Source organism: Octodon degus, unplaced genomic scaffold, assembly GCF_000260255.1.
Source record: "Octodon degus isolate 3935 unplaced genomic scaffold, OctDeg1.0 scaffold00009, whole genome shotgun sequence".
In the NCBI taxonomy this organism is placed as follows: domain Eukaryota; kingdom Metazoa; phylum Chordata; class Mammalia; order Rodentia; family Octodontidae; genus Octodon; species Octodon degus.
Genome location: NW_004524585.1, coordinates 10399547 through 10425503, shown reverse-complemented (window position 1 = coordinate 10425503; position 25957 = coordinate 10399547). Strand labels below are relative to the sequence as shown.

General features: G+C 52.8%; 1 protein-coding gene across 1 annotated transcript in view; it reads left to right on the top strand.

Annotated features, from left to right (window-relative positions):
- Nucleotides 1-25957, top strand: part of Cacna1s (calcium voltage-gated channel subunit alpha1 S) — a 73904-nt gene that overhangs the window by 43154 nt on the left and 4793 nt on the right. Inside the window, exons 14-38 of the mRNA XM_004625329.3 lie at nucleotides 590-704; nucleotides 1709-1802; nucleotides 2358-2427; nucleotides 4194-4326; nucleotides 5001-5130; nucleotides 5393-5452; nucleotides 6800-6906; nucleotides 7357-7444; nucleotides 7651-7758; nucleotides 8954-9006; nucleotides 9259-9405; nucleotides 9826-10027; nucleotides 10443-10601; nucleotides 11906-12016; nucleotides 12709-12792; nucleotides 16328-16384; nucleotides 17171-17299; nucleotides 17483-17548; nucleotides 18051-18142; nucleotides 18396-18555; nucleotides 20127-20254; nucleotides 21555-21651; nucleotides 22333-22435; nucleotides 23351-23452; nucleotides 23708-23832. Coding sequence (XP_004625386.1) covers nucleotides 590-704; nucleotides 1709-1802; nucleotides 2358-2427; nucleotides 4194-4326; nucleotides 5001-5130; nucleotides 5393-5452; nucleotides 6800-6906; nucleotides 7357-7444; nucleotides 7651-7758; nucleotides 8954-9006; nucleotides 9259-9405; nucleotides 9826-10027; nucleotides 10443-10601; nucleotides 11906-12016; nucleotides 12709-12792; nucleotides 16328-16384; nucleotides 17171-17299; nucleotides 17483-17548; nucleotides 18051-18142; nucleotides 18396-18555; nucleotides 20127-20254; nucleotides 21555-21651; nucleotides 22333-22435; nucleotides 23351-23452; nucleotides 23708-23832 — 2720 coding nt within the window. The remainder of the gene's footprint in view (nucleotides 1-589; nucleotides 705-1708; nucleotides 1803-2357; nucleotides 2428-4193; nucleotides 4327-5000; nucleotides 5131-5392; nucleotides 5453-6799; nucleotides 6907-7356; nucleotides 7445-7650; nucleotides 7759-8953; nucleotides 9007-9258; nucleotides 9406-9825; nucleotides 10028-10442; nucleotides 10602-11905; nucleotides 12017-12708; nucleotides 12793-16327; nucleotides 16385-17170; nucleotides 17300-17482; nucleotides 17549-18050; nucleotides 18143-18395; nucleotides 18556-20126; nucleotides 20255-21554; nucleotides 21652-22332; nucleotides 22436-23350; nucleotides 23453-23707; nucleotides 23833-25957) is intronic.

Below are 25957 nucleotides of genomic sequence, written 5' to 3'. Positions count from 1 at the left end.
CACAGGGCTTAGCTGAAGAGAGTGGAGATGGTATGCAGCCTGGTCCTAAGGTTCAAGGGCAGACAGGAAGAAAGCAGGACCTGTGGCCAGGGGTGGTCGTTCTGAGTACTGGGATCAGGAAGGTTGGGCCAGGACAGGCCAGAGATAAGCACAGCAGATCGGAGGGCAAGGCAGGCAGGGCCATAGAGATGCTGGTGGTGCCTTAGGGGTCCCCATGCCTGCGCTGTGGAATCCAAAACCTCAGGAGGGAACTGAGGGAATCTGCACTGAGCTCAAGCGTGCCAGCAGGAGGTCTACTTGCTGTGCCTCACTGGTGCTCCCTGTAGCCTGATGTGGGGGCTGGGAGCTGGGATTGATTCTGGCCAGAAACGGGTTGGATTCCAGGGATGGAGCAGATTCAGGCCCAGTCATGCATACAGAGCTTCCCCAAGGAGTCCAATCTATGTCCAGTGCCCACACTGTCCTGTGGTTAGCTCTGGCAAGAGACACTCCAGGGATAGGCCCTGCCAGCACACAGGCAGGGAGCAACTCCTGCTCCAGAGGCTTCCTCCCCACCTGCAATCAAGTTTCCTCAGCTGGACTCTCCTAGACATCCTGCTCAACGTCTTCCTGGCCATTGCTGTGGATAACCTGGCTGAGGCAGAGAGCCTGACTTCTGCCCAGAAGGCCAAGGCTGAGGAGAGGAAACGTAGGAAGATGTCCAGGTGAGTGCTGCATCCTCCGAGGGAGCTAGAGTGCCGGGTCCTGGTTATGGCCCCCTAGCTCCAGGCTGGTCCTCCCTAACGCCAGAACACCAGGCCTCTGACGGCCAACAAGCAATCCTTAGGTGGGGAGAAGTGAGCTGGCCTTCTAGACAGGCCTCAGATGTGATGGCAGAGCCTGGGAGGTTAGATCAGGCCACACGCTGAGGACTACTGGGCTTTCTCCTCCCAGCCGTGCTACTGTGTCACAGCACTTGCCGAGCCTCAGGGTGCTCCCTCTGAGGCAGGGGTTGGCATCCTGCTTAGGCCCTTCACCAGTCACTCCAGCTGGGATCTGCCATGTCACCTGAAGCCTAGGACTCTCCTCCAAGAATAGAAGGACTGATCTTCCAGACCGTGTTTCTCAAACTCAATCTGCAAACAGACCCCGTGGAGACCTTGTTAAAATACAAATTCTGTTTCAGCTGGTGCAAACCAGATGGGGTAGGCCAAGGTTCTGCATATCTAATGTGGTCACTGTAGGTACCAATGCTGCCTGTCATCAGAGAACCACCTTGGTGGACCACCTTGCTAGGCTTGGGACAGAGGCCTGCTTCTCCAGTGTCCTACCTGCAGGAATTTGCACTCTTGAGAAGGAAAGATAGGAAGAGCAAGCAAGACAGAAACCAGCATTGGAGTTCAAGCACTTTCAGAATAGGAACTGTCTTGAGTCAAATATGGTTCTACACTGTGACTCCTGTAGGAACCGGGGACAAAGTCAGGTTCTACCCTTTCACTACCAACAGACTTTGAACATGGCTGAGCAGAAAGCTTCAAGCATGGGCTGTGCATTGTTCTTTCTTCCCACAGAGAAGGACTTGCCCAAGCCACTGCTTCTCACTCGGGGGCCAGTGCTCCTTCCTGCACATGGGCATGGGCTCCTCCTGAGGGTGTTGTCGGGCTGAGCAGACACCCTCAGAGCTTCTCATTCAGCTTCCATTTTGAGTTTCCTTGGTTTTCTAATTCAGGGGTCTCCCAGAGAAGTCTGAGGAAGAGAAGGCTACAATGGCCAAGAAGCTAGAGCAGAAACCCAAGGGGGAAGGCATCCCTACCACTGCCAAGGTGAGATTCTTTATGGGGTATTTTACAGGCTAGATGAGAGGCAGGAGCTCTGAAGGTCCCTCCATTCTATGCCTTGGGGAACTGGTGGGGCAGGGATAAGGGGTCGGGGAGGGGCCAGGTGCCACCCTGGGGCATCCCGTTCTGTGGGAGAGAGAGCCAGTGCATACCCCTCCTCCAGGGATTCCTGGGCTGAGAGAGAGAGGCTCAGACTTCCACAGAGCCCCAGCTTCCTGCCCCAGAGCACCTCACCTTCTCCCTGACACCACAGTTCTATAAAGAGGCCAAGCCTGGCTTCTCGCCGTGGCTGGCCCTGCCCTGCTTGTTTCAGCCTCATTATGTTCAACACTCTCAGAGAGTAAGGAAATGGAGCCAAGGAGGCAAGAAACTGGGTCCCAGAGGGATGGGAGATCCTGGCCTGGGAGCTCAACCCTTTGCTGTGGAACCGAGCAGGGGGCTCACACAGGCCCACACAGGCTCTGTCTTTGCTCCCAGGGGCCTGGCTATGCTGTCTGAGCTTATGCCTCACCAAAGTCTTCCTTATGTTCCCTTCTACAGCTGAAAATCGATGAGTTTGAATCCAACGTCAATGAGGTGAAGGACCCCTACCCTTCAGCTGACTTCCCAGGTGAGGATCCTCAACTGTGACTAAGGGGGAGACTCTGCTCGTACAGATTCTCCCAGGACAGTCTCCTGTGTGTCCCCTGTCTGGGTTCCGCATGGAGAGGTCAGGACACAAGATGTCCTTCTGTGCCTACTCTTGCACCAACACCATCTGCCAACCTGCCCCTCTCCACAGTGCGCACAGTAGAAAGCCTCGTGCAATCTGTTTTATTTTCTTCAGCAAGTATTTATGGAGGGAGTTGGCCAAAGAGCTCAGTGGATGAAAGCACCTGCAAGCAGGTGCAGGGGCCAGAGGTCCAATCTCCAGGCCTGCTGGCTGGTCCTGCCCCCACTACCAGGGGCGATTTTACATCTCCTCGTGAAACTTAGTGACTCTAAGCTCTCAGGGGACTTTTTTGTGCTCCAAAAGGCACAGAGGTTGGCAGAGAACAGGAACTCAATAAATAACATGGACGAATACACAAAAGGATTTTGCAGGCCAAGTGTGGGGAGAGTGGAGATGCTGTAAGGAAGACTGATAACATCTTTTAAAATACCTTCCAGAAATGAACGTTTGGAGCTTAGAATAATTTACCTGGGCTCCTTTCACATGATGTTACTAGGTGTTACAGGGGAGAGGCTGGCATGCAGGGGCGGGAGGCTGCTGTGGGGAATCTGAGGTGAGGGAAAGAGGAAGGGGTGGGGCAGTGAGGAAGGCAGGGGCCAGGGGGCGTGTGGGTGGGCAGCTGGAAACAGGTTTTACCACGGACACTGAAAGTGTTTATAATCCAGCTTTTTTCTAAAAAAATAAAATGATAATAACAACAACAAAAAAGAATTACTATAAAAGGTATGGACAATCAAATGAAGACAAAGGGAACATTTAAAAGAGAAATGGATGCCAAGAAGTTACCTTAAGAATTGACAGCTTCTACAGTTAGGCACACCATGTGCCTCTAGAGTTCGTGGTGGCCCTGGAACAATGAGAAGCGTCTGTCATGTTAGGACACCACTTTGAGGAAGAAGGAAGAGCCATAGCTTCTCTGGCAAGCCAGAAGCGGGAATGGAATTTGAGTGGGCGTGGTGGGAACCCTCCCTGGTTCCACAGCGGAGAGCAAAATCTGGAGTTCTTGGCTTCCAGAGGCTTCTGCCGGGCTTGGGAGGAGCAGGGAGGAACCAAGAGGAAGCCAGGGAGTGCACAGTGTGTTCTTTGGGTCCTCACACCCAGTGCTCTGGTGCACTCGCTCGTGAGACCCCAAGCCTGGAGAGCAGGGTGGGGACATCCTTCTCTCTTTCCTCTGCTTCCGCCTGTGCCTGCCATGGTCCTGTCCCTGGTGCTCAAGAAATACTGATGCCGAAAGTTCCTCTGAAATTATTGCTTTCAGAATTCTCGCGTAGCTGCCGAGTTCAGAAGTTCCTTTATTGTGACAACTTTCCAGGCCCCAGATTCACAATTTGGGCTTGTCTGGTACTGCACAGCAAGTGAGAGGCAGGACTAGAGCTCTCATCTCCCGAAGCAGCCCCTGCTGTCCTAGCTAGGTGTGGGAGTACAGAAGGTACAACATGGAGACTCATGGGCCCAGCCTCCAGACTCCTGACAGTTCAGGTCTGCTCCTTGAAGGGCAAGGGAGATGCCCAGGCTGGGCCCTGGTAACACCATGTTCTCCACGGTGGCCCACGGTCTCCTCTGCTTGCTGGTGGCAGGGACCACTGGGAAGCCTCTGAGCACAGAAGTCAAGGGCATTGCGAAGTTTGGGGAGACATTCCTAATCTCTCCTTCTCTCCCCACAGGGGATGACGAGGAAGATGAACCTGAGATTCCAGTGAGCCCCCGGCCACGCCCCCTGGCTGAGCTGCAGCTGAAAGAGAAAGCAGTGCCCATTCCGGAAGCCAGCTCCTTCTTCATCTTCAGCCCCACCAATAAGTGGGTGTCCCCCTGGTGCCATGTTGGGTGACAGATGCAGCCCTCAGAAAAAGCTGCTTTCCTGCTCTGAAAGGACTGCTTCATTCTCCATGCCTATGATTACCCATGAGAAACTTGCTCCTTGAACTTAAGATCATGTGTTCTCTTTCAAATGCTAGTACTGGGCAGGAGTGTGGCTCAGGGGCGGGGAGCACTTGCCAAGCAGGCCCGAAGGCCTGGGTTCCAGCACCAACACCAAAAACAGAAAACCTTTAAAAGTAAAATAAAATTCAAGGAAGGGCAATGCCTTTAAACCTATCAGTCTTCACACCTAACGGGGTCATGCACACTGGCTCCTCTCCAAGAAGTTTCAGACAGGATGTGCTTAGGGCTTCACAAGGTCAGGCCTCCATTGGAGGTCAGCCTGCTTCATCCCTTGTGGGGGAGCTTCCAGGTTGTGATACACTGGGCAGCAGGTGGCAGGGGGGTCTCGTTTGGGAGACAGGACAAAAATAGAGGAGGCCAGAGTCCCTTTGTGTCCCAAGCAGAGGACCATTCCAATGCAAGGCTATGCTTCCTGTTGGCCCTGGGGGACAGGGCATGGATCCATTGGTCCTCTTCAGGACAGAGGTGGGTAGAGCCCAGGCTTCCAGCAGCCCCCACAGGGCCCCTGTCCCCCCTTTCTGCCACACCAGGATCCGTGTCCTGTGTCACCGCATCGTCAACGCCACTTGGTTCACCAACTTCATCCTGCTCTTCATCCTGCTCAGCAGTGCTGCGCTAGCTGCCGAGGACCCTATCCGTGCGGAATCCACAAGGAACCAGGTGAGGGAGGCCCCTTCTGCTGGCTCAGGAACCTCCCACCTCCAGCACACACTTCTCATTCGGGTGTCCAGGTGGCTGCAAGCAGGCCTCAAATCTTAGAGTTCAGGATGACCCTCCCTTGCCCTGAAGTGCACTGTCACTCAGGGAGCAAGGCAGGCGCTCTCTGTGTGCTTGGGTGACAATAGCGATGCTAGCAATGGTGGACGTGGCACCAGTGCCCACCTTCCTCTCAGTGGCTGTTTCTCCCCTGCCTCATCCCCAGATCCTCGGGTATTTTGACATTGCATTCACCTCTGTCTTCACCGTGGAGATTGTCCTCAAGGTGAGTGAGGCTCTGGGATAGACATCCCTGGGTGTGGGGCTCCTCTGAGAGGAAGGGGCACTTCCTGATGTGGCTCCAACTTGCATCCAGTGGACACACTCAGGGCTGGACTAAGGGGTGGGAGAAGAGCAGGAGGAAAGTGGACGTGGTAGGAAGGCCTCATGGGAGCTAGGAGATGACAGGGTGAGACAGTGAGTGGGTGGATGGCTGGAAGGCTGGGGACTTGGAGTCCAGCCAGGGTGTCGCCTGCCAGCTCTCAGCAGGGCACACCTATGGCTACAAAGTCTTTGGCACCTTTCCGCCATATAAGCTTAAGAGCAGACCTGGGAGCTGGATTTGCACCTAGACCTTAGTTATTAGTGGTTGGAAAGGTCTTTCCCTCCAGGAGTATCCAGAGAAGCGACTGTTGTCTGGCCTGGCAGCTCTGTCCTGTGGTGTCCTTTTTGTCCCTTATCTGCAGCACATCCTTCCTGACCTCAGGAACAGCATATTGTGTTGAAGCCATCACAGGGGCAGTGGGCTGGGGATGGGGAGGACCCCTCTGAGCCTGAAACCCAGTAGCCCCAACATTCCTCATCACCCACAAGGAGAGGGGAGGGCAGCACACACAGGAGCCAGCCCCAGCAGACCCTGGGGTTGCTCTTAACGCAGGGCCTCAGCTACTGAGTTGAGCAGAAGTTTATGGTGGCTTCCCTGAGGTCAGGGACTTTGTGAGGGTGGAGACATTAGATCTAGGCCTTGAAGTCAGACAGGACTTTATCAGGGAGAGACAGCCTGGAGATTCTAGGAGGACAATGACAAATATACTGTAAGGTGTGGGGATGTGCTTAGAGAGGAAGCAGTGGCCCCTTTGGGCTGAAATATACTGCATACAAAAGGAGCCCTGGGTACTGGGGCTGGAATAGCAAGAGATAGACTCATACAGGGACTTGAATGACAGGAAAAGCTTCCCCAGCCAACTGTGAGGATGTAAGAGGCTTGTGCAAAGATGGTTAGAGAAGAAACCTGTGAGGGGGCAGGGAGGCAGAAGCTGGGAAGGGGACTACAGAGGGGTGAGAGAGGAGGTCCAGGCCCTGTTGAAGGTTGGAGTCTGCAGGGGCTGCTCAGCTCAGCTCAGCAGTCCTGGCCAGAGGAGACTTCCCAAGTTTCCTGGGGAGGCAGAGGAGTTTGGTTGCTGCCCTGAGCAGGCCCACTCCACTGGGAGCAGTGAGCAGGGCAGTGCATTTAGGCTGCTAGGGAAGCCTTAGCAAGTGCCTTTCCTGGTCAGACTCAGGAGAGAAAGCCTTCTTTGTGGGATGATCAGTCCCCAAGCCTCTCCCATCCAGGACGGTGCCCCTCTCCCCCCAGATGACCACCTACGGTGCCTTCTTGCACAAGGGCTCCTTCTGCCGCAACTACTTCAACATCCTGGACCTGCTGGTGGTGGCCGTGTCCCTCATTTCCATGGGGCTTGAGTGAGCAGTGGCAGAAGCCAGCACTGGGCATGGGCTTCAGAGTGGGAGGGCTACCCTCTGCTTGGTGGGCATCATGAGGAGGGTCTCTCAGGGCTGTGGATGGGGGAGCCCATGGGTGGTAACCAGTTGGACTGGAGTGGCAGTGTTCAATGGGCAGAGCCCTGTCATGGGCACTGGGAAGGAAGACAGAGAACAGTGCCCTCTCTCTCTGGGAGACCACAGTCCCCCACTGGGCCACTCTGTTGGGAGAGGAAGCCCCTATTCTGCTATGTGGCCCATCTGTGAGAGCTAGCGCTGGCCTGCTAGTAAGGAGCAGCTTTACCAGGGCTGGACATGCACAGTCTAGGGCCAAGGGAGGTGGAAGTGCTCAGGAGCAGAAAGGTGGCCACGTGGAGAGGCAGTTGGGTGGGCGGGATTGGCTGCATTCAGCCCCCCATGCACCTCCCACAGGTCCAGCGCCATCTCAGTGGTGAAGATCCTGAGGGTGCTCAGGGTGCTTCGGCCACTCCGAGCCATCAACAGGGCCAAAGGGCTAAAGGTGCGAGGGGTCCAGGGTGGGGGAGAAAGGGTCCCCGCTCCAGAACACTGCCCAGCCATGGCTGGGGCTCTGGTCCATCTCCTCAGTTATGTGGGGGGTGTGATATTTCCTGAGAGCTCTCTGGGAGGCGGGAGTCTTGCATACCTGGGGTCCCTTGGCTGTGGCCGTGGGGTGCAGCTGGTACAGGCCTGGCCCTCTCTCTCCAGCATGTGGTACAGTGCGTGTTCGTGGCTATCCGCACCATTGGGAACATTGTCCTGGTCACCACACTCCTGCAGTTCATGTTTGCTTGCATTGGAGTCCAGCTCTTCAAGGTAAGCCTTCCTGGTCCCACCTCCAGAACCCCCCTCACGAAGTCCAACTCTTACTTTTCCCTCCAGGAAAATGGGAAGAATGGATGTCCCTGAGTACACAGGCTAAGGTGGCTCTAGTCTAGATCCAGTTGCCTGGATCATGCCCATAGTCTTGTGGCGCAGCAACCACCATCACCACTGTGCCAGCCCTGACCAACAGGCTCAGCAGTCACACCCCCTTACCACCCTGCCCCTGCCTCCTGTTCTGCCAGACCTGTCTAATGCACCCCACCACAACCCCACACCTCCACCTTCTCCATCCCGTGTAACCAGTTGGGACGTCTCCACCACATTATCTGCTGGAGGTCCTGGGTGCAGTAGGCCTTCGTTTCATATCTGGGTCTGGCTTGATTCTGTTCTGCCTTTCCTAGGAGAGCATAGCTGTTCAGTCCTCTCTAGGAATCACTCCTACAAGAGTATCCCCTTCCATAGAGCTCTGATCTCTGCATACCTCTAACTCTCAGGTTTTCTTCAGGGCATAGAAATAGAGGTCAGGGAACAGGCACTAGGGAAAGTAGTCAAGACAGGCTCCTGGAGGCCCTTCCAGGGGATGGGTCGTATTGTACTGTCCTGAGGAGTGAGGGTGCCTATCATGTCAGGACATTCTACCAACCTGCATCATGTGGCTGTCACCTCCTTGTCTAGCAAACAACTGCCCTTCCTCAGGCTTAGGGCCCCAGAGTCCCCCTGAGGGCATCGGTGTTGGACCACCCAGCCAGGTGCACAGCAAGGCACCAGACACGCTGGAGGAATGAGAAAGATCTGCCCTTGCTTGGGCTACCATGACCCTTTTGGGCAAGAGCGCTGGCCTGTAACATCCAGGCAGGTGAAGGGGTTCAGTTGCCATGGATCCTGGAGGAAAGGGCAGGTAGCAGCCTCCCGTGCACACATTTTCACCCCATGTGGCCCAGCCTGGGGCGCTCAGTCAGTGCTCATGGAAGGTGCTGGCTTCCTACCTGCATCTAGGCCAGGGGGGATGCCAGGGGAAGTTGTGGGGATGGATGATGCTGAAAGAGAAAGGCTGTTTTGGGCCCCTGCTCATGGTGAGGACCCTCTAAGAGGAGGAGAGAAGCTGGCCTTCCTTTCTCCACAGCCCCCTTTTCGGTCCCATTTCCATGACAGTGTTCTCCCTCCCGCCCTCCCTCTCTGGATGCAGGGAAAGTTCTTCAGCTGCAATGACTTATCCAAGATGACAGAAGAGGAGTGCAAGTGCGTGCTGCTCCACGGACTGGGGGCTTGGTGGGAGGGGTCACCTGGCAGGGGCCTCATATGAGGGGCCAGGAGGCCCAGGAGGGAAGCCCGTTTCCTTGGGCCACTGTGGGGAGGGAGTGTCTGGTGGTGTCCCCTCTGGTCCCAGATCTGGACCCTCTCTTTTCCTGCACACTGACCACCCCGAAGATGGGAGTGGGGCAGAGGTGGCCCAGCCATGCTCAGTGAAGTGACTGGGCCTCCTTACTTCAGGGGTTTCTACTACGTGTACAAGGATGGGGACCCCACCCAGATAGAACTGCGTCCCCGACAGTGGCTACACAACGACTTCCACTTTGACAACGTGCTCTCAGCCATGATGTCACTCTTCACAGTTTCAACCTTCGAAGGATGGCCTCAGTGAGTGAGCACCATGCCCAGGTCCACCAGGGGCACAGTTCAGGCAGGGCCAGGAAGTCTACTGGCCTTCCTGCTACTGCCACCACACCATGCTGAGTCTGCGGCATTGTTGGTGGATTGTAGGACCTGTGTGTTGACTGGGCCCTTCAACGTGAGCCAGATCAGGGGCTCTAAGAAGATGTGGCCCCTCCCTCATGGCTGTGTGCCTCCCTCCTCACAAGGGAACCTACTGTTAGGTTAGGGATAGAGAGGGCGCCATGGCAAAGGCAGGCCCAGGCCAGGATCAGCGCCAGTCCTTGCTGCCAAGTGCTGCCTTCTCCCCACTTACTCCTTACCTACCCACGCCCATGTGTCCCAGCCCAGTTCAGCCTCATCATCCTGTCTGGCCCCTCCTCTTCACCCATCCTCTCCTCTCCTAAGGCTGCTGTACAAGGCCATAGATGCAAATGAGGAGGACGTGGGCCCCATCTACAACAACCGAGTGGAGATGGCCATCTTCTTCATCATTTACATCATCCTCATTGCCTTCTTCATGATGAACATCTTTGTGGGCTTTGTCATCGTCACTTTCCAGGAGCAGGGCGAGACCGAGTACAAGAACTGTGAGCTGGACAAGAACCAGGTGCCTGGGCTTGAGCTGAGGATGGAGGGCTGGGCCCCAACAGCCTCCCACTGCCTTCACTGTGGGCTCTAGCCAAGGAAGAGCATCCTACAGGGTAACCCCAGAACCTCCATCTGATGCCCAGTTCCAACCTTCACATACCCCACTCTATCTCCAACCTGAAGCTATCCCAGTTGGTGAAATGGGGCGAAGGGTCTTCTCCTGGAATCTCCATGATGCTCAAAGAAAGGAACCTGTGGTCAGAATGGGCTGTGATAATCAAAGAGAACCCAGTCCATAGAGCCCCTTGGCTCCAAGCTCCTGGCTATAGCTGTGGATGCAGGGCACAAAATGTGGGATTCCTTCAAGCCCAGGGATGTAGGTGAGGAGAGGGAGGGAGGCTTGGTGTTGACCTCCCCGTTGTGTTCTGTCCTAGCGCCAATGTGTGCAGTATGCCCTGAAGGCCCGCCCACTGAGGTGCTACATCCCCAAAAACCCGTACCAGTATCAGGTGTGGTACATCGTCACCTCCTCCTACTTTGAATACCTGATGTTTGCACTCATCATGCTCAACACCATCTGCCTGGGCATGCAGGTGAGGGGCATCCCAGGAGCTGAGACTGTCTGGACTGGGCCCTGGGCCCGAGCAGAGCAGGGTGAGCTTGGCAGGTTCCCTGGTGTCCCCAGGTGGATCTTTCCAGAGCACCTACTACATGCCAGTCCTGCACGGTGCAATGCTGCACAGGACACAGGAAGTCGGTTCTCTGCTTTGTCATCACATACTTAGAGTTTCTTCAGGAGCAAATTCAAACATACAGATAGTGTGGTGATTCTGTAAACAGGAGATTCCAAGAAGAGGAGGAAGTATAAGAAGTGGAAAGGGTTTCCTTTATTTTTCTTCTGCTACTGCAAATCTGAATGGTGACTGTGGGAATCTGGGCTCTGTCCCAAGAGAAATGGGCTTACTGTTCACAGAACAGGTGTGCCTCTTAGGAGTTGAGCACCCCTTACAGTATAATCAGCAGCCTCATTATCAAGCCTTAATTAAGGATGTGATCATTTAAACTCTATATAAATAGGATTGCACAGTTAGGCTCCCTGCCGCTAGGAGCCCAGGACACACCCAACAATAAGGTCACCTATCATCCAGCCATGAGATTATGGAAAGAAATTCACCAAGCCGGCAGACCCACATCCCATAGAGGATCTTGAACACTGGCTTGGGTTTGGGCTGAATCAGACCAAATTGAACAAGGGCAACCATCAGGTCATCTGAACTACCTGGAAAGGTTTTGTGGAAGGGATGAGACTTAATCAACTTCCTAAAGGAAAAAGAAAAGAAGAGATGTATAAGGATGTGGATTTAGGATAGGCCGTAGCTATGGGTTAAGGATGCCAAGGTTACCAATTTAAATGCCAGCCTGAAATGCCAACATCACTGGGGGCAGCACGTGGGCACAGAAAACTTGCTGTGTTCCATTTCCCACTGTCCAATCCTGACATCAACCACAGTATCCAGGAACCTTCCCTCCTACCCCTGTATCCAAATGACTACATGGAACCTGTCACAGCCCCCCTTGAGGACCTCCCTTCCTCTTTTCCCATGAGTTCTGGGCTTGAAGCCCTGAAACACTTAGTAGGACTTAAACTTCAAGAAACTCCCCTCTCCCTCTCCCTCTCCTTCCGTTGTCTCTTCGTGGTGGGTGTGGGTTGAGAGGCATCTTTGCAGGTTGGTAGAATTCAGGGACCTGCTGAAGCAGGTCTTCATTAAAACAAAGCTAAACCAAGGTCAAGGAGGGGCCCACTGAGGGAAAGGACTGCCCAGGAAGTGGTGCAGCTCGAAGAACACAATCTACAGGCTGGGACTCCCAGCCCACCATTCCCACATCCTTCTTGCAGCACTACAACCAGTCAGAGCAGATGAACCACATCTCAGACATCCTCAACGTGGCCTTCACCATCATCTTCACCCTGGAGATGATCCTCAAGCTTATGGCCTTTAAAGCTCGGGTGAGTGCTGGGGCACAGGCCAGAGGCAGCAGCCGCCTGCTGGAGTCTCAGGTATCTGGCTCCACGTTCTCTCATTCTACGAAAGGCTCCTTCTCCAACAGTTATGCTCCCACCTGCCCAGTCTTTTGTCCACCTCTACCTGCAGAGGCCAGGTGCAGGGTGGGTGAAACTTTAAGCTGCCAGAATTGGCTGATAGTGTTGGCGGCTACCTCATCCCGGCCCTTTCTTCGAGCTCATCCTACAATCCTCTGCTTTCTTTCTGCTCCAAAGCACAGCCCTGGCCAGGGGAGTACCTTGCCAGCTTGTTTTTGTTGTTGTTTTTTAAAATTTGGTTCCCAAGCCCAATGTCACAGCTCTCAGCCCAGCACAGCCTTCCTGTTTTTCTGCTTTGTTAAACGTCAGTCTGGACTTTAAGAAAGGCTCTGGGATGAAATTACTCCCTGCCAGGAAAACGTCCCAAGTTCCTACTTCCCAACAGCCCTCACACCACTGTGCGTTCTAGAGGAAGAGAATGAAGGAGCCAAAGGGCGAGGGTGGTGGGCTGAAAGTGCCAGTGGGAAGTGGGGGCCTGGGCACCCTGCAGTGGCCTGCCCCCAAGATCTGCAGTATGGTAGGCAGAAACACTGCCCTCTGCTGGCTGCCAGACCCCCCCCTCCCAAAGCTGAGCAGTCTCGCATATCTTTCCCTTCCAGGGCTATTTTGGAGACCCCTGGAATGTGTTTGACTTCCTGATTGTCATTGGCAGCATTATTGATGTCATCCTTAGTGAGATCGATGTGAGTACCCTCAAACAGAGCCATTATTAGGGTGGGGCAGAAAACACTTGCTCAGCCCTCAGATGTGTGGGGTGCTCACTGCGTGGGCAACATGGCACCCTGGAGGTTACAGGGAGGAAGGTGACAAGCCATGGCTTGTGCCCCCCAAGGAGCTATGCCCCTGTAGGGCAGAGATACGGAGTTACCAGGTGGACACAGAGTGAGTGCACCAAACTGCGCTAGGCAAGCTGCTGGGGAAGGCAAAGGTCCTCTCCAGGCCAGCGCTCAGGGACAGTTTCAGGGAGGTGGCGAGGGGAGCAGCATCCCAGGCCCTGCAGGAGACACAGTGAAAGATGTGCAGGGAAGGGTCAGGTGTGCGGAGGGAAGTGGACATGTGCGAGTGTGCGGGATGGCTCAGGCGGTGGGAAGTCACCCAAGGTTTAGCATTCCACTTCTAACATGTTAATCTGATGGGCAGGAGGGAAAAATGACTAGACCTAGGGGCCCTTTCTCTAGGGATTCAGTCATTCATTTATGCCACAAATATTCATCCCCCGTGTCAGCTATGGTTCTTGGTGCTAAAGAAACTGTAGTAAATAAAATTATGGAGGCCCTGAACAATAAATAAATCCAGCATACAATAGATTATATGAAAAAAAATAAATGAAGATAAGGATGTGGAGTGGAAGGGAAGGGGAGGGTGGGTGTCAAGGAGAGCCTGGACTTGAGATCTCAATGAAACAAGGGAATAAACCATGCAGGGAGGGGAGATGGAGGGTGTTGTGGGGAGCGAGAAGAGCATATGCAAAGGCCTTGTGGTGAGAGCATGACTGCTGAGCTTGAGGAACAGCAGGAAGCCCTTAGCTGAAGTGGAGAAGGGCAGGGATGAGGAGGAGAGCAGGAGGGCTCAGATTCTCTAGGTACCTGAAGGCCACCACTGCGACCTTGGCTTTTATTCTGAGAAAAAGGAGAGCCCTTTGGTTCTAAAAGGATCACTCTGGCTGCTGTGCTGCGCTCTCACTGAAGAGCACAGCAGGACTGGTCCAGGGAGGGCATTTCGGGGGCCACCGCAGTGACCCTGGTGAGAGGGGATAGTGGCAGGGGCTGGCCATGGAGGTGTGTCTGATCCTTCATCTGTCTTGAAGCCTGAACTAAGAAAGTAAAGGGCCACAGGAGTTGGAACAAGAGATTTAAAGGAGGGGGAGAGGTCCTGGAGATGGGAGGAGAACCCTGTATTTCCCCCTACCAGGTTTTATAAGCACAACCCAGGGAGTATGGCCTTGGTGGGTATCTGAAGCTAGAGACCTACAGAGTGAGGGAGGCCAGAGGAGACAGGGAAGAGGGGAGCTGAGAGGTGGAGGCTGAACTCCAAAAGCAGCATTCCCCAGGACTGGCCAAGCAGCATCCGGGGGAAGGGTGACAATAAAGAGGCAGAAGGGAGCAGGTGGAAAAAGGCTTTCGCCTTCGGAGCCACCCTCGCCAGGGCTATGGCAGTATCCCACCAAGGAAGTGGGTCTCCAGTGCGAGGCAAGCCCTGGCAGGAACCCAGGGCCTTGGCTGCCTCCCAGTGGAGGGCCCTGGGAACCCTTGCCATCCTCCATGCACAGAACAAACAGTGACAGACAGAACTCCATCTTGTCAGAACTGACAAGGACTAGGGTGGGCTCTGGGAAAAACCAGTGAGTGCGAGAGTGTGTGCTAGTGTGTGTGTGTGTGTGTGTGTGTGTGTGTGTGTGTGTGCACGCTGCATCCCCAAGCTCTCAGCATTTGCTGGGGAAATAACATCCTAAAGGACCCCACAGTTCGAGAACAGCACTCCACACAAGCACAGTCAAAAGAGAGAACTCTGCACAGCAAGATAAATAGATCAAATTAAAAATAGTGACTTGCAGAAGTTTGAGGCCTGCGTAGGGGATGCCTGGGTAAATCAGAGCAGTTTCCTTGGCTTCAGAGGCCAGGTTATGGAAGTTCTTACTCTTTAGTTACAGAGGTTGTTACTGGGCACTGCTTGATTTTTTAGAATTCCAAATGTCCCTTACCAATAGCATATTTTTTTTTTAATGTATTTGGTACAGGGTCTCACTACACAGCTCAGACTTCTAGTGATCCTCCTGTTTTTTGCTTCCCCAGAGTTGGGATTACAGGCATGTGCCACCACACCCAGATTTGGTGGCCAGCCCAGTATGCCTGTGAGTGGGGTCAGCTAAATAGTGGTGCAGAGGATCGAACCCTGGTCCCCACGCTTGCCACAGTAGGTGCTTAGGGTGCTGAGTTATCGCGCCAGCCACCAGTAACATATGTTTGAAGTCATGTTAGAACGACTTACAGCCAGGCACAGTGGCACAGGCCCATAATATTAGCATTCTGGGAGGCTGTGGCGGGAGGATCAAATGCTCATGCCTATCCTGGGCAACTTAAGTGAGACCCTGTCACAAAATTAAAACAAAAAAATTAAAATGGTTGTGAATGTAGCTCAGAGCAAATGCCCTGAGTTCAGTTTGTAGTACTACAGCAGTAACAAGAACTTGACATATTTCTGGTACGCAGACCAGGGAAAGGTCTAGCACCACATCTGCTGGGCTTGTGGGATAGTAGGGATGTTACCCCATCAGGACAGCAGCCACAGCCACACGTGCCTGCCACTTGCACAGCCGGTCTGCTCTGTGTACAACACAGCTCTGCACACAGAAGTCATCCTGCTGCACCTGAGAATCACACACAGTGTGTTCAAACCTCTGAAGCCCAGGCCCAGCCCGCAGAAGCTGGCTTCGTTGGTCTAGGTGGGGACCCATCAGAGACAAGTGTTTTGTTTTCTTTTTGCTTTCTGGGTCCTTATGATAGGCAGCCAGGATGGGAAGCCAGGGGTCAAGGGCAGAGCTGCCGCAGCGTGCTTGACAGGGGAAGTGAGGAAGCTCAGGTTCAGTCTACCCGCAGCTGCTTGAAACTTGGACAAGGAATGACTTCTTTTGACCAAACAGGAAGTCTCAGGAAATGTGATCTCAGGGAGAAGCTTAAAGGAATCAGGAAGAACTGTAGCTCCCACACGCCCTGAGCATCCACTCTTTAAAAGCCTGGTCCCTCAGATGTGGGCCTTGGTCCTGCTCCCAGGCTCAGGCAGAGGAGTATCTGCTGGGGGTTCTTGGGCTCCCCTAAAAGACTTTAGCCTTTTGCAGCCAGGACTTCCCTTAGGGCCTCAGGGAAAAAGGATGATGAATAGGTACTTCCCAAGGCACTCTTGCACCCTGTAACCTGGAAACAGGAAGCACCCAAGTCCTTGAAACTTGCGGATGCCTCTCAGAGTCGAGAAGGGACCTGTTTGTGTCCGCTCTCCTCCCTTCTCGCCCCGGCCTCACATTTCCCACAGAGCTTTGTCTTCCCTCTTCACCCCCTGCCCCTGACTGAACACTTGGGGGCCTTCATCTCCTGCCTCTGTCTTTTTCTCTCTTTAACTCTCCCATGCGTCTGTCCTTTCTGACACCTCTCTTTACCTCCCTCCCATGTGTCCCTCCTCCTCTCTCTCCTCTCCTCCCTTCTCCTCGTCTCTTTTTTTCCACAGACTTTCCTGGCCTCCAGCGGGGGACTGTATTGCCTGGGTGGAGGCTGCGGGAACGTTGTAATTCCTGGCTGCATGAATCTGCCCTGCATGCGGCCGGCTCTGCCCCGCAGCTTGCATGCTGGGCTGGCTGCCTGCATTGCATGGGATGGGGCCGGGTGGAGGTGGGGGGCTCCACGGTAGAACATGCATGAATGTAGTGGCTTTCTGAGAGCCCACAAAACTGCAAAGTGAGGCTTCTCTCCAGCACCCTCTATACAGATGGGGCCGCAGTCCGGAGGACTGTACTCACGTGTACTGCAGCCCAGTTCATCCTGGCCAAGGCTTTGGGGGCACAGGAAGCGGGGCAGGGAGGGTTCTTTCTTTAAAAGTTATGCTTGTGTCTAAGGCTGGCACAAGGGCAGGTGCTTGCCTGGCTTAAAACAGCCAAGAATAGGGTGGAACAGAGGAGAATGAACAGGTTGGATTTACTATAGATCAACCAAGATTTGGTGGAACTTAGCACTGGAGGACACTAGGGGCCACCAGGGTCCTTAGCTCAGTGCCATCTTAAGAAGAAAGGGAGGTGAACAGGAGGCTCCAGAGGGCTGGCAGGGTGCCTGGCTGCAGCCTCAGACTCTCTGCACAGCTTGGCATTCCACTTCCAGCCCTTCTTACAGCCAAACATCCCTGAGCCCTGAACCCCGGGTTGGTCCAGAGCTAAAGGACAGCAGGGGCCATGAGGTGGGGCTGGAGATCACCCCAACACACACACACACACACACACACTGCATCTCCTGCCTGCCCTGCCCCTTACCCTGACAAAGGGCTGTCCCCAGACTGACCTCTGGGGCTACTGCCCCACAGGACCCAGATGAGAGTGCCCGCATCTCCAGTGCCTTCTTCCGCCTGTTCCGGGTCATGAGGCTGATCAAGCTGCTGAGCCGGGCAGAGGGAGTGCGCACCCTGCTGTGGACGTTCATCAAATCCTTCCAGGTGGGTGCCCTGCCCAGAGGACCAGGGTCCTGGAAACTGTACTCACCTGGGAAGCCCAACATGGAGCTGAGCCAGTGGTGCAGTCCTGGGGGTCCTAAGGCCAGGTGGGGCCTGAGCTGAAGGAGGGTGTGGGTTGCAGGCTGGTGGTGGGGCCTTGATGGATACTCTCTCCTGGCCCTGCAGGCCCTGCCATATGTGGCTCTCCTCATTGTCATGCTTTTCTTCATCTACGCTGTCATCGGCATGCAGGTGAGAGACTCCAGGCCAAGCATGAGCCATGGCCACATTGGAGGAGATACCTGTAGGCCTGAGCAGGCCCAGTCAGCATGTGGCCCCATCTGCCTCCTGCCTCCCAGCAGCCCAGGGATTAGCTGTGGGGCTGGAGAGGGGATCATGCACTTTAGTCCCAGAGGCTTCCACATCATGAGTCTGGAATAACCTAGGAGGGACCTTGGCATCCAGATGGACTGTAGAGCCAGACCTTGTCTCTAGGGCTTTGGCTGGAGGCCTTCCTCTGGGGATGTTTGTCGACACTGTGACCCCCAGGTCTGCTTGCAGCTGGGCAAACTGGCCCACTCTCCTATTCTTTGGCTTGGTGGCTTAGAAAGTAATCTGGATTTTAAGGCTTCAGATCTCCTGAGGCCTGAAGTGAAGGGATTGGAGAGAGGTAGGGGTGAAGTTGGGGAAAAAGCAGTGGAAAACCCCACTCTGGGATCTAGGCTGTGAAGTCAGAGCCCTTTGTAACTTGCAGATGTTTGGAAAGATTGCTATGGTGGACGGAACCCAAATAAACCGGAACAACAACTTCCAGACCTTCCCCCAGGCTGTGCTGCTGCTTTTCAGGCAAGAGTCCCCACCGCCCTACCCATGACAGTCCCCACTTTGCTCTGTCCTGATCTGCACTGGCAGTGCCAGCTCCACAGCAGGGTTCTCTGCCTGGTGTCATGCTCACCTGTCACCACCTTGGTTATTCTAATCATCCATGAGCAAGTGGCCCAACATCGTCATTTTGTACTCAGCCACTCCACTGGGTGGAGGGCAGCCCCAGTCTGCCACTCCCTAGGACACACAGGCCCACAGGACTTCTCTCCTCCAGGTGTGCAACTGGTGAGGCTTGGCAGGAGATCTTGCTGGCCTGCAGCTATGGGAAGCTGTGTGACCCAGAGTCAGACTACGCCCCGGGTGAGGAGTATACATGCGGCACCAACTTCGCCTACTACTACTTCATCAGCTTCTACATGCTCTGCGCCTTCCTGGTGAGATGCCTGGAGTGCTGGGTCAGGGAGGGGAGCCAAGGAGGCAGGGCCTGCTTTCTCCTTTCTGGCTGGCTATGTTTCCCAGGCATACATCTCAGGGACACAGAGAGCTTTGGGTTAGATCTCTCTTGTTACGGTCAGGTTGGCTGTGGCCTTTTTGTATGTGTACTTTTTTCAGGCTGAAGAATTGCAGAATGTTGTTATTTAATTCATAGTGTATTGGCTGATGAGACAGCTCAGCAGGCTAAAGCACCTGCTTAGGCAAGCTTAGGAAAGTGCAGGGACCACAGTTTGATCCCCGACCCCACGTGCTGTGCCAGCCCAGCCCCCAGGGTAGGCTGAGCCAGCCACACACACACACACACACACACACACACACACACACGTATAATGTGTATATTCATTAACAACCAATAATGGAAAGGAATTTAATGGGGCCATGTCCTAAATAGATAGGGGTTTCCTACAAAGCTACTTATACCTACTTGTTCCTCGACCCTACTATTCCTTGGGGAAGAGAAATTTGTCCCATAGTGAGGAGGGTGAGACTCCCATGACAGATCCCCAAGGGATCCTAGTGGCATTACAAGCAGAGGCGTAGGTTGCCCTGAGTATCAGGATTGCTGTCTGTCCACATGGAAGACACCGCGGGCCCCCATTCCTGCACTTCATTCCTACATTGGCTCAAAGCTACTGCTTGAGGGTCTGATGTATGGCAAGCACAGGGCCAGGTGCCGGGGATGGAAGAACCGTGAGAGCTGGTCCCAACCCAGTTGGAGCTCACAGGCGCAAGGACATTGTCCTGCTCACTTTCCTGTTGTTGGACACACGATGCTGAATGCCCAGAGCTGAAAGGAGGAGAGACTGATTTTGGCTCAGAGTTTCAGTCTCTGGTTAGCTGATTCTGGGGCAGATACAGGGTGGCAGAGAAGGGCATGGTACCAGAAAAGGTGCTTAGCTCATGCCAAGAGGCTATTTCTCAGCAGGAAGCAGAGAGTCTAGGGAGGAGATAGGGACAAGAATTCAGCCCTGCAGAGCAGACCCTCAGTGACCCACCTCCACCTGGCTTCATCTCCCAGCACACACCAGCCACTAAGTTCATCGATGGATGAGTCCACTGCTGAGGGTCATGCCCCATGAGCTAGTTACCTTCCACACATAGAAGAATTTTGAGGAACTTTTTAGATCTAAACCTGAACAGGAGCCCATGTGTGAACAAGCCCTAGAACTCAATGCCCCAACAGGGACAGAAAAGGCAGGAGACATGGGCACAGAGGTGGGGACACAGCCTCTCTGGGTAGGGTGGCAGGTTGAGGTAGGAATTGTAGGACAGAGCCTCTCAGGGTGGATTTCAAAGAATAAGCACAACACCCTGGCCAAGCCTGCCCATGGAGGAAAACAAGAGTGGGCACAGTTTTGCTGGTGCATAGAATGTGGATTGTGTAGGGGGCCTGGGATGAGGGTGCAGAAGCTGTGCCCCCATGCCTGGAAGACACCTCCTAGCTCCCAGATCCCCTGTTGCCTTGCATTGCCTGCCCTTCCCTTTGGAGCTATTGGTCCTTCTCTTACAGATCATCAACCTCTTTGTGGCTGTCATTATGGACAACTTTGACTACCTCACACGGGACTGGTCCATCCTGGGCCCTCATCACCTGGATGAGTTCAAGGCCATCTGGGCTGAGTATGACCCAGAGGCAAAGTGAGTACAGGCTGTAGGCTCTGTGCTGGGCTGTCCACCCCTCCATCCTGGTCCCAATCCTAATGTCCTCTAAGGAGTCACACTGTTCATCTATTCCAAGTCCCAGCCAAGAAAATCAGAGAGGCCCAGGGCTGGAAGGCATCCCATAGCCTCCCAGATGGGAAGACCTTTGACTTTTTTAGGAAACTGTCATCTGACTTCTGCTTGGACACTCCCAGGAGTTGGGAACTCAGTACCCCAAAGGAGCTATTAACCTGGTGTCCCAGAGAGCCCCACTGACCAGCTGCATTGAAGCTTGATTAAAATGCAGTGTCCAGGCCCCATCTAGATGTGCTGAGCTAAAATTTTCTTAGATGTTGACTTGGTCCACAGGGCATCCACATGCATGTTAAAGCTTGAGAAACACTGTTCTCTTACACTCTGCCTTTAAAAAGGTAACAAACTCATATTTACTGAATGTTCCACAGGCACCAGGCCCTGTGTTAAATGCTGTGTACTACCTCCTTTAATTCCTGCAGCAAACTATGGCACAGGTCCCCTGACCATCGCACAAAGGACGAACTAAAGTTCAGGGAGATTAAGTCTCGCTGGGTTACTAAAATATGGTACCTAGATTCAATGCAGGTCTGTCTGGCATCCTTAGCAGCTGGGGTTTAAAGCGTTTACATCAAAAAGATAAAAATCTAGCTTCCTTTGCCAATCACCCACAAGTCTTCACTCAGTCTTCTAAAACCAAACAGAAAATGCCCAATCTCTGTTACAGTCAGCCCAGGAGAAGAAAAAGCCAGTAGAACCTTCCAAAATGATTTTCTCAAGAGCACACACCTTGTGTCTTACCTGGGTCATTTCTTTGACCTTTGTGGTTACTCTGCTTTATGCCTATTCTAGAAAGTCACAGTCACAAAAAAGATGTGTTCTGGCTCTGGACCAGTCTCTAAAAGTAGGTTTTTCTCTCTCTTGGTCCTTACTGTCTACTTCTATTCATAACAGCCCAAGGGCTCTCATGGCTTGACCAAAATTTGAAGTAGCTCTTGGCACAGGGAAAATGAGACCCAGATTCCAGAGCTGGAGATCTCCTGTCTGAGAGACTGCTCCCTAAAAGTCAGCCTCTCTTTGTACCCCCAAAAGAGAGCCTGTTCTTGGTGGTGGGCAACTATACTCACATTGTCTCTTCTGTTAAAAGGGTACAGAGCTTCCATTTCCTAAGCATGTTTGGAAAGTAAGGCACATGTCTCCTGCCTCCTGCTTCCCTCCCCTTTACCCAGTCCGGGTTGTGATATAGGTCTGTGTCACCCTGCAGGGGGAGAATCAAGCACCTGGATGTGGTGACCCTGCTGAGGAGGATCCAGCCCCCTCTGGGCTTTGGGAAGTTCTGCCCACACAGGGTAGCATGTAAGGTAACCAGTACTGCCAGGGCGGGGCAGTCCCAAGAGAGGAACAGGTGCAGGGGTGGCGGCAGGAGCAGGGGCTGTCCAGGCCCTGACGGGTGAGTTGTGTTAGAGCTGTGGTTTCCAGGGTCCTTGTGTTTTAAGAGAATCAAATTAAAAAGAGAAAAGTGTCATTTTGGCTCACAGTTGTGGGGGTTCCAGCCTGAGGTGAGGCAGATTCATTAATTTGAAGTCTCTGGAGGGGTTGGGGAGTGGTACCTCATGGTGGGAGTGAGGGCTGCAGCAGAACTATTCGTCTTGTGGCCAGGACTTGAAAGGAAGAGACAGGGGTCCCACAGTCTTCTTTGAGTGCACAGCCTAAGTGACCTAAAACCTCCCACTAGTCCTTTTCCTTAAGTTTCCTTCGCTTTCCAGCGCCACTGGAGACCAAGCCTTTATGCATGGGCTTTTTTTTTTTTTTTTTTTGAGACATTCAAGAGCCAAATTATAGAAGTCTTCAATTCTGTCCTTAATGACCTAGAGCCTTGATAGTGTCCGCATCATCACGGGGTCCTCTTGTGGAGGGCATCCTGGTCAGCCGCATCCCAGCCCTCAGGTCCCATCCCCACCTGGCCCGCAGATCAGGTGAGGATGACCTTCCAGCTGGGCCTAAACCCAGCTCTGCATCAATCCCTGCCTCTCCCTGCACAGCGGCTGGTGGGAATGAACATGCCCCTGAATAGCGACGGCACGGTTACCTTCAATGCCACACTCTTCGCCCTGGTGCGCACAGCCCTCAAGATCAAGACAGAAGGTGAGGCTTCGAGTGGGCAGCCCCTGCCTTCCCTTGGAGGATGCTTCCTGGCATAGATCCTGCAGGGCCACAGGAAGAAGCAGAGGGAGTGTGGCCCACAGCCACAGAGTTTGCTTGCCCCTCAGGGATCAGAGGCAGCCCAAAAATTTCACGCAGGATAAGGTCATAAGGTTACTAAGAATGTGTTCCCACTCTTTTCAACTATGCCTATGGGCTAGAGAAGTGTCAGTGCTGGGTGTGGGTGCCCTGAGGTTGGCTCTAGGCAAGGACGGGAAGGACCCAGGTAGTATTAGGCAGGCTGATAGGAGTCCACCTTGACCCCACTAAGCCTAGAGGTCTTCACCTACTGGGAAGATAGACATGGCAGGAAGAGTGTAGAGGAATCGGGTGGGATGTCCTGGACTCCTGGCGCTGAGGGCTCCCACCGCATCAGGGCCATCCTACAGCAGGGCCACTGCACATGACTGAGGCAGCACAGACAGGTTCCTTGGAAGGGCATGAGTTATAGAGAAGCAAATTAGAGCCATGCAGGATAAGCCAAGGTTATGGTGGGGGATGAGCACATGACCCCAGGGCTGGGCTGCCTCAGGGGGACAGTGCTGTCCTCATCCTTATGCAGCACCATAAGCATTCTAAGGAACACTGAGAGCTGGGTGTGGTGGCACATGCTGTAATTCCAGAGAGGCTGAGGCAGAAGGATAACCAAGAGTTCAAGGCCTGCATGAGCTACAAAGTGAAACACTGTCTCTAAAAAGCAAAACAAATATAATAAACAAAAAGAATTTTTAAACAGGATGTTGAACCAGTGTTTGCTTAGTGACTGGTTCTGGGAAAGGTTCGGTGGGTAGTTGGCAAGCTTACCAAGTGGCTTAGTCTGGATGGCTTTGGAGTCATTCCTGTTCTTCCCTTGTCCAGGTAACTTTGAGCAGGCAAACGAGGAGCTGCGGGCCATCATCAAGAAGATCTGGAAGAGAACCAGCATGAAACTTCTGGACCAGGTCATCCCTCCAATAGGAGGTGGGTGCTGCCCTGGGAGACCACCAGTGCAGATGAATAAGGGGCAAAGAACCCTTCAAGAAGTCCTTCGAGAATCTGTAAATACTATAAATGGACCCCATGGGCACCCTGCAGGGTAGATGCCAGCCTCAGGCCAGAAAGTGCCCACTGACCAACTCAACAAGAGGAGAGGGCCAGGATGCCCAGGCCTGCTTCTTATTCTGGACCCAGGGTCAGATCTCCACCTTCAGGACCTCCTTTGTGGTTCCTCTGCAGATGATGAGGTGACAGTGGGAAAGTTCTACGCCACATTCCTCATCCAGGAGCACTTCCGGAAGTTCATGAAGCGCCAAGAGGAATATTATGGGTATCGGCCCAAGAAGGACACTGTACAGATCCAGGTAAGATCAACCTGGGGAATTTCTATGCACCTCTCCTCTGAACCAGGTCTCCAGACTCCAGGTCCCTCTCTGTGTCCTTGGGCTGGGGTTGGAGACAGGGAGGACAGAAGGGATCTCCAAGGATTGAGGGAAGGAGATGACAGATCTGGATGATACACGATGGGAGACATTTCAAGCTGATGAAAAGAACCCAGAGATCATCTTCTCTGGATGATGGAACTATAGAAGACAGGACTTGTTCAACGGAGAGACTAGAAAGGAACGGTGGACTTGGAAGAAAGCAGATCCTCGGGGGTGTTTAAAATGCTCACTTGGAAGGCTAGCCAGACAGCTCAGCAGACTAAAGCACCTGCTTAAGCAGAGCTCAAGGACCACAGTTCGATCCCCATCATGCCATGCCAGCCCTGTCCCCGGGCCATGCTGAGACAGCGATTGAGACTAGGTGTGGTGGTGCATGCCTGTAATCCCAGCGTTTGGGAGGTTGAAAACAGGAGGATCGCTATGAGTCCAATCTACATAGTGAGACCCTGTAGACCCTTACTAAAATTTTTTAAAAAATGCTTTCTTGGGAATGAAGAGAAAACTTCGTGTTTTGTCTCATGTGGTTTTCATTTTTACTTTTTGTGTTCATTATAATGCACACAATTTAAAACCCACACATTTGAGATGTGTGATAAATTATTTCAATTGCCATTTTTATTTTGATGTAATTTCATACTTAAAAGATTTCAAGTGCGATATATGAACCTTTCTCCTAAACTGAGAGTAACTCTAACATGATGTTCCATCAACCCAGAACATTTTAATGTGCATTTCCTGCAGACAGGGATATTCTTGGGCAAAACTCTCCTACATAACTGCCATATGTCTTTAGAGATCAGGAAACTAATTTTGTTAATGTGACCATTGAATCCTCAGAGTTCATTCAAGTTTTGCTAGTTCTCAGTCATGTCCTTTATGTCAGTAGGTTCAATCCAGAATTTCACATTGCATTTAGTTGACATATCTGCTTAGTCTCTTCCATCTAGAATGGTTCTTCAGTCTTTAACATAACCTTGACACTTTCGAAGATTACAGGACAAGATGCCCTGAGGTTGGCTTTGTCTGGTGTTTCCTTAGGCTAGACATAAAATATACATCTTGGATAAGAATGTCACAGAAGTAGTCTGTGTCCTCATTGTAAGCTATCAGGTGATACCAATTTTGATTTGTCTTATTGCTGGTAATATGAATTTTGGCCAGGTAAAAAATTATGCTATAATATTATGTTATATTATATTGGAAGAGTGCAAAATATCTCTCCATAGGCCTGAGAAAAGACTCTGGGAACAATTTGAGTGTGGATGGCAAAGAGGTGAGAGCAGGCCTGGGAGCCTTACAGAGCTGTGTGCCATAGAATGAGCCAGGAAGGAGAACAGGCTTGGGAAAGCCCCACCTTCAGGGACTAGAAATGAACAAAAGCCAGGCATGGTTGTGTGCTCCTGTAATCTTAGCACTCTCAGAGACTGAGTAAGAAAACTGCCAGTTTGGCCTCAGCCTGGGCAATTAGCAATTTAAGGAGAGCCTGGCCCAAAAGTTTAAAAATATAGGGCTGGCCAAATAGCTCAGCAGATTAAAGTGCCTGCAAGCAGGTGCAGTGGCCAGGGGTTCATCCCCAGGGCCTGCAGTGCTGGCCTCGCCCCCGGGGCACTCTGAGGTGGCACTTGAGACTGGGTGTTGTGGAGCATGCTTGTAATCCTAGCTCTTGGGAGACTGTAAACAGGTGGATCACTATGAGTCTGATCTAGTAGTGAGACTCTGAACACTCTATAGACCCTTCCCTAAAATTTAAAAAAAATAGTTTAAAAATATAAGGGCCAGCCAAATAGCTCAGCGGATTGAAGTGCCTGCTCAGGCAGATGCAGCAGCCGAGGTTCTATCCCCCACTTGTGGTGCTGGCCCTGCCCCCCAGGGCACACTGAGAGGGTGATTGAGACTGGGTGTGGTGGCACCCACCTGTAATCCAGCTCTTGGGAGGCTGAATGCAGGGAGATCACAAGTCTGATCTATGTAGTGAGACCCTATACACCCTGTAGACCCTTACTAAAATACAAAAAATAATAAATAAATAAAAGTTTAAAAATAT